The sequence below is a fragment of the Haliotis rufescens genome, unplaced genomic scaffold (assembly GCF_023055435.1).
Source record: "Haliotis rufescens isolate VD_foot unplaced genomic scaffold, xgHalRufe1.0.p SCAF_6, whole genome shotgun sequence".
Taxonomy (NCBI): Eukaryota; Metazoa; Mollusca; class Gastropoda; order Lepetellida; family Haliotidae; genus Haliotis; species Haliotis rufescens.
Window position 1 is genome coordinate 50,925,239 of NW_025964334.1, and position 10,989 is coordinate 50,936,227.

At 42.3% G+C, this 10,989-nt stretch overlaps 1 protein-coding gene across 2 annotated transcripts in view; it reads left to right on the plus strand.

The window, feature by feature from the left end:
- Positions 1-10,642, plus strand: part of LOC124120732 — a 28,265-nt gene extending 17,623 nt beyond the window's left edge. Inside the window, exons 8-13 of one of the 2 annotated variants that reach the window (XM_046483614.2) lie at positions 510-593; positions 1,704-1,837; positions 2,623-2,684; positions 5,851-5,982; positions 6,797-7,886; positions 8,001-10,642. In XM_046483614.2, the coding sequence (XP_046339570.2) occupies positions 510-593; positions 1,704-1,837; positions 2,623-2,684; positions 5,851-5,982; positions 6,797-7,886; positions 8,001-10,527 (4,029 nt within the window). In that variant the 3' untranslated portion in view covers positions 10,528-10,642. Of the gene's footprint in view, positions 1-509; positions 594-1,703; positions 1,838-2,622; positions 2,685-5,850; positions 5,983-6,796 lie in introns of both variants that reach the window. The other variant, XM_046483613.2, reaches the window with a different exon arrangement.
- The last annotated feature ends 347 nt before the right edge of the window (positions 10,643-10,989 follow it).

Genomic DNA, 10,989 nt, shown 5'->3' on the forward strand with positions numbered 1-10,989 from the left:
GATCTGGGGTAGAATAGGTCTTCAGCAACCCATGCTTGCCGTAAATTGTGAATATGCTTGTCGTAAGAGATGACTAACGGGATCGGGTGGTCAGGTCGCTGACTTGGTTGGTGCATGTCATCGTATCTCAATTGCGTGGATCGATGCTCATGATATCAATCACTGGATTGTCTAGTCCAGACTCGATTATTTACAGACCGCCGTCATATAGCTGGAATATTGTTGAGTGTGGTGTTAAACAACAAACAAACAAACACTAATTTTCCTGCTCCAGACTCAATTATACACGATTTATGGTCTACATGATACAGCTGGAATACTGCTGAGTGCGGTCATTCAACTACGCTGGTTGTAAGAAGATAGAATGATACGTCTCGGTGACTTGGTGGATTGCCTGTCATCGTAGTCCGACAGCATGGATATTTGTTCATAATATCAATCACTAGATTTTCTGATTGTTCAATCAGAGATATCAAATCACACTTACCTCAACAACATCTCTGTTCCAGGTTATTGAAGAATTTCTAAGCAAACAAGAAACCACTCCAAAGAAGGCATTTACATGGAGACGTCCTCACATTGCTAAAACACAGGTCAGTTTTGGATGTGTCAGCTAGTTGTGGGACTCAAATATTTGGCAATACGCCAGTGGGAGAAATAACTGCCTGCCTGTGTCTGACTATCTGGCAGATCATTTTAAGATATTCAGTTTTATTATTACTCCTTGTATATTCTTAAATGATTGTTCACATTAATTCAACTGAATCAAGACACAATTTGTGTCTTATTGTTTGCGATTTTTCATTATTTATAATGTCTGAATGCTGTAAGGTAACTTTGAACATGGGCAGGCAACATTTACGGGTCACCTTGTAGGGCTGAAACAATATCCTGGGACACCGATGCATCGCAAATCACTCCAGACGATACGCTGCACGATTTGTGAGGTGCTGTATCTCGATTTTTCACGATACGTTTTTTTTAACAAACTTTTATTAAATGTGTTTTAAATGAATTTTAAATTCGAACCGAGTGATAAAAACGTTGGGACAATATAATTTTCACTACACACATGTACGTCTTCGAAAATACAGCGGCTATGCTTGCTTTGTATATCAGTAGCAGTTCAAGCTTTCTGATTGGCTGAGCGGTCTCTAACTCTAACATGTCGGAAAAAGCAGATGCTCGTCCTTTGCTAAAGAAACCATTGGGGACTTACTGTAGGACTGTTACTTTTGTGTTAGCTAACTATTACTTGGAAATGGCAGATGATTCATTAAGTGAAAAAAACTCAAAACAGTATATATTTATTTAATTTAATTTAATTTTTCATTTTAATAAACTAAGTTTAATTCATTTATCGCTTGTCTTCTCTTGTCACTCTTGTATCGTAGCGTATAGAGATTCATAACGAATCGTGATGTAAGTATCGAGATACGTATCGTATCGTGACCTAGGTGTATTGTTGCAGCCCTATCCCCTACCTGACTGTCTTGTTGGGTTTTAAAATTATTTCAAACACTGCTATGCTTGTGACAGTACTGCCCGTTGATCTCACAGTTGTCTCTTTCCGATGAGACTTGTGTGTAAAACCCAGTGAAACTTAGTGTTAACATTCTTTATGGAGAGCTTTCAGATTGTAAACAATGAATTAAACAACATTCACTCACCAGTTTGAAATAATCCTTTGTTGAATGTCCCAGGAGTATGCAGAGACGAAGATGGAATGGCCGCCCGACTACACCACCGAGAAGGTTCTGCCCCTGGTGACTCTGTGGGACCTTGTGCATATGGCTGACACCACGTTGAAAAATTTGCCCTACCTTAAACCTAATAGGTATGGAAAAATGTGGCCTTCGTGGTCTAGTGGTAGAGCGTCCGCTCGGAGAGTCATACCAAAAGACATTAAAAGATTGTACTTGTTGTAACCCTGTCTGGTGCTCGGCATTAAGGGGTTAAAACAAGGACTGGTCAGCTCGGAGTCAGTATGCTGTGTCTGAGTGGGGTATTCATGTTAAACTGCGGCATGGTATCTCAGTGAGCTAGCACTATAAATCGGCATCGGTCCGGACTAGTACAAGCACCTTCACACGCACACGCACACGCACACGCACACGCACGTGTACATGCACGCTATATAAGGGCAATAATAAACACAATTTCACCTCACCTATTCCAGGACAGAATCTTCTCAAAGTCTTTGAAGCATTCATAAAATCACAATGGTTAGGTTTTCTTCCTGGTACAATTGGAATATTTCATTTGTTTGTTAATTAAAGGAGGTTTAAGTTTTTCCAAAGCATGACTTGGGATGATGGAATGATATATGATGTGCTTATCTAGATCTACTCTTTTGTTTGTTTGTTGTTCAACGCCGCACTGAGCAATATTCCAGCTACATGACGGCGGTCTGTAAATAATCAAGTCTGGACCAGATAAACCAGTGATTGACATCATGAGCATCTATCTACGTAATTGGGATATGATGACATGCATCAAACAAGTCAGTGAGCTGGACAAACAAATCAAACACCTGCATGATTTTGGGGGCTATATTACTGTAATACTTTTCAAAGCATAAACCAAACTCACTCAGTGCCATGTTCGCGTTTCTGCACACAGGGTTGTGAAGCCACGTGTCCGACATGGAGTACCTGTCTATGAAGTGGAGTGGTTCAAGTCAGGTGAGAGTTAACACTTTTATATCACTCATCTTCCGTAGGCTGAAAATTCAAATAAATGTTTTACTGTCATTTGGTAAAGAACTTTTAGGTCTTTTTCTGTCCAGTGTCCTTCCTTCTTTCCTTCGGGCACGGGTGGCTCAGTCGTCTAAGGCGCCGCGATTCGCTGTGCAGAGTTGCGGCCCTTGGGCACGCCAGAAACCTATGATTGTGGGTTCGAATCCCGGTTCGCCCCGATTATGTTTCTAGGTTTGTCAGCACCATACCCGTGCTCGTGGGTTTCACAGAAGTGGTAAACGTCTGAGACCTGCATCACTTCGGGCTTTCCTCCCACATTAAGCTGACTCGCCTTGATATAACTGGAATACTGTTAAAAGCAGCATTAAACCCAACCCACTCACTCACTCACTCCTTCTCTCCTACTGTTACACGCTGATTCTGAAATTGCAACACGAAGGTTAACCCAGTAATTGGTTTGTACAGAACCAACTAAAGAAATCAGTAAATGACCTTACAAGATCAATGAATGACAAACAAATTATATTGAAACACACAGTTTTAGTTTTACAATCCCAAAAGACAAAAGTAGCAGCAGCAGTGTGCGTACCAGCCCTGTAATGATGTAAGTGCACTCACAAATGTCCAGAATTTTGTCACTATCGCCTCAAATCTCCCTCATGTCTCTCTTATGGTACAGCCAGCTTTCTAGGAATAACCTTCCTGAAACTTCTCAAATGATGTGGACTGTCATGTTTGTTTACAAGGGAGGTAACTCTAATCAAATGATACAGCTCACAAAAATTTACCAGTGCTGCTATCATTTGCTGCCACTGACAATCACCACAATTGCCACATAACTCCACTCACAATTAGTTCTGAACTCCAGGAACTGGTATGAATAAGCAGGTTTCTCAGGACATTTCTTATGCCCCACCCCCCTATAATTTTCATGATTTTCTTTTCAAGAGAAGATGGTTCCTAAAAAATAAAAGTCTTGGTTCTCAGGCACTGCCTGCATCATCATAAAGTCTGCCACACGAGTATTTTTATTTTTTCCATTTTCAAAAAAAATAAAAAATATTATAATACTAATCCTAAAATCCTAACAACAATTGGATCCAATATGGCACACAGTTACTTCCCTTTACAGCGTTAGAAACTAACAGTTTTCGTCCACTAGTCCTTATAATGATAACATATAGCAAAACTCTTAAAAATGGCAATTTTCTTCTAGTCCTTATGATACCTTTGCCATTGGGCAGTTTGGCAAGGACTATAGGACTAGTGCCAATTTCTAACCCTGCCTTTACGTGTGTACTGCTTACTGCACATCTCATGTTATGGTCATGGTGGCAATAGGAGTTTGTGTGCTTGTTGCTGTAGTGAGGACCTTTCCACGGTTGATGGTACACAACTGTTTTGGTTACATACTAATTTGATCAAGCCAAAAAAAATTACAAAAGATTCGGCAATATTCCAGCTATATGGCGTCCGTCTGTAAATAATCGAGTCTGGACAATCCAGTGATTGACATCCTGAGGTTCGATCCACGCAATTGGGATTGTCTTCACATGTTTAATTTATAATGACCCATATATACATGCAGGCACAGTTAGGGAATAGTCACAGTGACTATTTCTTGATTCTGCATAAGAAGGTGCATCTTCCTGAGGCAAGAGCGTTAACTGACTTTAAAAGTCCAGTTTCCACACTTGCCGAACAAGGCTGGTATTTCTGGGCTCGATCGTAGCACCACCAGTGGCTATTACCAGTTATGTCCCTTCTAAGACTCTCCTAAGGACCAATCAGATTCCACCTCTCGTATCACTTGCATTTGCTTCACACAAAATGGTTGCGCCCGGTCAGGACAATCTGATCGATAAGCAGTTTCTATATTGTGATAAAACGGGTCTTACATCGCGAAATGCATCAAATCACATTAGCACCTTGATTAAAAACATAAATAGATTTGGAAAATATCTGCTGACGAGTTGGTGGTGCACATGCTTTGCAAATCCTGCAATCGACCGAAATCTGCATGACAGTTTACGAACCGGATTTCAATTTCAATGCGCGATTTTGATTGGACTATGCATAGACTCGTTAGCCCAGCCAAAATTGACTCCTCAATACCAGCCTAGATCGGCAAGGGTGGAAACTGGTCTTTTATAGTAAGTTAACTCCCTTGCCTCGGGAAGATGAAGAAGGTGTGCTGCTACTCATGACAAGGCCGTCAGTTGAATAAACTGTGACATTTTGATACCAGGTGTTATATTAATAAGTCATGAAAGTCATCATAGCTCAAGTTACTGGTGCAGTATTACAGCAAAAATCAATGAGTTACTATTTAACATTGCTTTGTCATTGTTTCTTCCGCATGTCAACCAAATGACTATTTCATCTCAATGAAAGACTGTTACGATATGGTACAATAGTGTATCACTATTACATTGTCCAGTGATAAATGTAATGACCTACTGGTGTATGTGAGAGAAAACAGGTTTTCAATCTTTAATAAACTACTACAAGACAGGGCTATTTGCTGTGAAGAGTTGCATGGGTTCGAATCCCAGTTCACCACGACTATGTTTCTAGGTTTGTCAGCACCATACCCGTGCTGTGGGTTTCACTAATGTTGTAAACGTCTGAGACCTGCATCACTTCGGGCTTGCCTTCCACTAGGGTCGGGATGGGTCACTTGGGTACTCGGTTTGGGTACTGAGAAGGACCCCGTACCCACAGGACTACCCGTACCCGTGGTTAGTCATGTGATATATTGTTTTATGACAAAAAACATCTAAAATTCTATGGTCACACTTCAAGTCATTAATGTTAGCATTTCTTTCTGACCATGTACCCATTCCTTCTGAATTTTATATGTTTGAATAAAAATCAAACTTCAGTCAACTTCAGTGTATGCATGACCAGATCGTTTTATACGTGTACCTAAACACATTTTGCCAGGGATACTCTCAAACTATTCCCAATCAGACATTTTGTACTCAACTCTTAAGACCTACAGTGGGTACCGGGGTAGGGTTGGGTAATAGCGGGATGGGTACCCGGTAGTAAATTTGGACTCTCCAAGCCATACCTTCCACATGAAGCTGACATGCTGTGATGTTACTGGAATACTGTTAACTCAAACTCACAATTTTGTCTTTGGTAGTGGATGATGTGAACACCAGCAGTGAATTTTACACAACAATGGAGGAACAGGGCCTCTTTGCTCGAGCATTCCCTGACCTCGTCCACGATCTTGAAGAGGAGTTGGCCGCCAAGAAGGTGAAGAAAAAGAAAGGTATTTCAGCCACCTAATTTACAGCATCCCCCAATACCTATATTTCTGAAGCCACTTTTAACTTTTTTCAAGCCATATCACCGCCATGAAACCATGAGTGACCTTCACATGTTATACCCACATTTTGAATCGAACCCAGGTCTTTGGTATGACGAGCAAACACTAGGTTACCCCACAGCCCCTTTGAAAAGACCTCAATGTGAAGATATCTTCAGAAGCTTGTATGAAGACTTAAGGAGGAGCTTTTAATGCCCTTAAACTTTTTTAAAGAAACAATTTCCAATATTTAACTCAAGACACACAAACTTTTGTGCAAAGTCCTTGCTGCAAAAAGATGCAAAATTGCTGATTATGTATTATTTGGGTTAGTCACAATATCTTCAGTTTTAACAGAATATGGTCGGGTAGCCTAGAGGTTAAAAGTGTTTGATCATCACGCCGAAGACCTGGGTTCAAATTCTGACATGGGTACAATGTGTGAAGCCCATTTCTGGTGTCCTCCACCATGATATTGCTGGAATATTGCTAAAAGCGGTGTTAAAACCATACTCACTCACTCAGGCATAGTTAGTGAATGATTTTGCTATTTTTTCCACCATTTTAGGGAACATATTATGTTTTTCAACAAAAATTACAAGACCCATCCTAATAGCGAATGTATGGCTCCTTAGAGTTCTCTTCCAGAGTGGAAGTATTTCAGCCATGAATATTTGGAGCATTTGCTTCTGCCTGTACAGAGACCTTTGACCTTCAAATGGCCTCCAACTGGCCTTGAAACCTGCTGGTAAGATATATACGCTTTCATATCTTTTAGGCACAAAGAAATCCAAGAAGAAGGAACCTCCAGAGGATGAGCTGGGCGACCTGTCCAGCCAGATGCTGCTGCTGGAGCTACAAGGTGACGGGGACACTCGTCACAACGCTCAGATGGACAGCACTCAGTGTGCACAGCAGGCTTCCTGCCACATTGCACCTGCAAACAGTTGGAGAGATGGGAATCAGCGTGTACAGTCGAATTCTCATCACCTGAAGAAGGCACCTCCAGCACAAGGACCTGTAGGTGTTCCTGGTCTGACTGCAAAGAGTCGACGTAAACCTATCGACATCAAAGGTGTTGATGAGCTGGATGTCAGGGTAAAACAGGAAACCAAGACATCCCGAAAGACGAGCAGTAAAGGTCATACCGTGTCAGATTGTCCTGACGAAGATGTGTTGTATTCAAAGACTCAGTATGTGACTGAACTTGGTGCTCAAGATGAAAGTGCAAAAAGAACAAGAAATAATACTGCATTACATGAAAGCAGATCCAAAACTGATTCACTTTATGGAATTCAATCTGAGTTAAAAGGTACTCCAAACACTAGCACTAAACATAGTACTGGTGGAGATGTGCCATATGTCATTTATCGAGATGCTTCCGAGATTTCCGAGAAGTATAAATCCTATGAGAATTCGGACAAAAACGAGTCTGATTCAGATTCGGAGGTGTTCCTCTCCTTGTCTCAGAGGCTTCAGTTGAAGCTTGGCCAGTCCACCAAAGGTCAGTCTGTGTCCGGGGGATTTGAACAGTGTCTGGCCCTCAAACAGCATACCATGACCAAGTGTATATCAGAGAGTGGTGTTGACACAATGCAGAGAGTAAGGCCTGTGAGGACAAGGAAAAGTGAACAAGAAAAACATGTAGTGACAGAACCGAGCTCAAAGGGTGCATCTCTTGAAGTCCGCTGCTTCAAGAAACCGATTTTGTCTTGTGAAACAGATAAGAAACCAGTGATGAACCAGCTTCAGGGGAGGGAAAAGAAGGATTTCGCAGATTTGTCCAAACCTGTTCTGAGCAGGTGTGTCAAAGATCAGCCTATCAATGGCATCACACATGATCTGGCTTCCCATGTGACTGTATTGTCTCATATATCTGGGGAGTCAGGTTATGTCACCAATCCCAAATCAAACCAGACCCCTTCTGAAAGTAGGTTATGTGAGAGTAGATGTGACCATCACAACTTCAGTCCTATCTCCAAAATGTGTGATAGTTCAAAGTGTGTTCCATTATCTGTTGATACAACAGATTGCAGACTAAGGGGTAAGTGCTCACATGCAAATGTTAAAGGACAAGATGGTGATTCACTGGCAGGTACAGGGCCACCATTAACTGATCTGTCTCGGGACGACAGATCAGGTGTTGAAACATTTGAGGGATCAAATAAGAGATCATCCTGTCATCAACCAGATGGTCCACCAGCAGTTGTTCCACCAATTAGAGAGTCACTAGCAGGTACAGATCCACCATTTAAAGTAGAAACACGTGAAGGATCACCAGATGGTCCTCCAGCAGTTTCAGACTTCACTTCTGGTACATATTGTGGTGAGCATGACTTCAGCCATGTTGCTTGCATGACTGTAGTTCACACTCCTGATATCCCCGTCAGACCAAGCAGACCAGCTTCTGTCAGCAGTGGTGCATCTCCCGACTCCTTAGATTTGCCAAGTGCTGAGAAAATTGGAACGAATCATCTCTATTTAAATGGTAGGGCAGTGCATAATACAAGTAGCAACACCCTACACAATAGTTATACGAATACCTTGCATTGTCATGATCATTCCTCTTTCCAAATTAACTCCTCCAGTAGTCCACAAATACTAAATGGGTCACCCCATCCTTCCAATGTAAGCCCTAAACCTATGAAACCTTTCAGTATTAAGAGCCATCTATTCAACCTAACACCATCACCTTTAACAAGAGCAAAGAGACCTCCATTCCATCCACTAACCCCTGAAACAGGTCCTGCGTCTGGTCACATGCAGAAAAAGGTTCTTTTGTATCAGACTCCCTCTCCTTCATTGTTGGTAAGACCTTGCATCCCTGACTCTGTTCACAGCAGACCTGCACACACGAACCAGACTATTCTCTATCAGACTCCATCGCCAGCCTTCACCTCCGCTGTCGACTCAACGTTACAGTTTGGCAACTTCAGCATGCAGGCATCGCTGTTGAATGACAGTTTGGCCAATATGACAGCCAGTTCAACATCTATCAAATCTTCTTTTGTCAGTTATAGAAGTCCAATTTGTGATTCTCAGCCTGAAGGACGACCTTCCATTGGTAGTCCCATCAATCTCAATATGGAGGGAAATGAAAATTGTCTCCCATCCTGTGGAGGTGTTGAGTCGACGACATGCGATGGGAGTGATGATATCGACTCAAGCTTCCAAATGTTATCACTTGATTCCAAGTCTTCTAGTACAAAAGTTGACGTCAGTACAATTGAGGGTGTGGCATCTAGACGCCGGCTGATAAGAGAGAGTTCAGAATCCAGTACACCGCCTGAAATAGGAAAGAACACCATTAATCAGGACATTCTGGAACATGATGTACACACTAACTGTTCTGAGAAACATGACATTGTTGCCCAAGGAAACAGTTCTGAAAAGTGTGGGGGAAAAACTTCAAAGGAATCAGCACCTGGAACTGACACTGGACCAGATACTTCATCTGACATGAAGTGCACAGCCAGTATTGAGACTGATGACCAGATCATGCTTTCATCTCAAAGCCAAGTCTCATCCTGTTCCCAAAGAACACTTCCTAACAAGTCCAAGCTGTCATTGAGGAGAAAGGGCAGTAGATCCGGTCTCCCAGTGGTTCAACATGAGGTTTTGCCAGGTGACTCTGCATGTGACTCTGCATGTGACTCTTACCCGAACTTAGGAGAGGAGCATCAAAAACAACCAATGGCTACCAGTGGCAGGTCCAGAGAGTCGGATACAGATGAACAATCTACATGGCCAGACTCTGTCAAATCTTCGACAGAGGATTCTGTGATTGACTTGTGTGAGGATTCTGATAGTGAAGTGGGGGACTGTAGACCCATGTGTGTCCCAACCAAGTGTTTCGTGCCGACTGACAAAGTGTTCCCGAAGGCACTAGAAGGTGATCGAACATTTCTACAGATGCTGCATGAGCCATCAGGCTGTGTGAAAGTCTCGGCAAAGCAGCCTTTCCCAAATTTCTATGAGGACTCTGACAGTGATACGTTGCCTGAATGGGAAACTGAAACCACAGGTGATAAAACTCCATTTACAGCATTAAATAATGACCAGCCATCCAGAGGTAAGTCCCTTCCTAGCAAAGATTGCTTCAGCGGTGTGGGAACTTCAACAACGCTCCACCCTCACTCAGGAGAGGAAAACAACCGTAAAGACAGAGACAGTTTCACTAAGAGTGGCTCTGAGGGTTACGATTTGAGTGGTGCATCATCCTTCAGCAGTAAGGACGATTCACCCGTGGGAAGTTCCATGGTCCAGAGAGATTTGTGTGTACATGGGTTGTTCAAAAGGGACAGCTTTGTGACAGAGACAGACAATGGGTGTTCTGGGAGTCGTGATGTGTCTGGAGCTGCTGAGACAACCATGATGGAGAGTCCCGTGTCTCTGTCTGACAGGCTCAAACTCAGACTGTCCAACGATGCTCAAAGTGCCCTGAAAGCTTTGTCTTCACGAAGGAACTTCGGACTTGATGTGAACGTAAAGCCTTTAAGGAGAACGTGAAGCAAATACTACTCAAAAGAGGTTAAAAGAACATCCAATTTTTCATAAGACTATCGTTGATCTGTCATTGCCATAATCATTTTTAAGGTTTACGGGTGTTAAAAATTGTTTGCATCGGTAATGTTAGCCACACAGCAATTTGAATTAAACAATACTCACTTGTAAGGTAAAGTTTGATTGTAATTCCCCGAGGTACAAGGGAAGAAGTGAGATCACATGAGACTGCGACTGTGCAATCTGGCTTCAGTCTTTAAAGAATTTGTAATGTGGGCTGACTAAGAATGTATAGAGCTAAGGGAGAGTCTCTGGCATGTGATCTCACTGTTCTCTGGTCCCTCGGAGAATTACAGGTAAATCTGGTTTAATTTTTAAATTCTCCTTCGGCACCAGGTATTATCAGATGACAACATGGGACTTAAAACTTAGTCCGGGGTAGAATAGGTCTTCAGCAACCCATGCTTG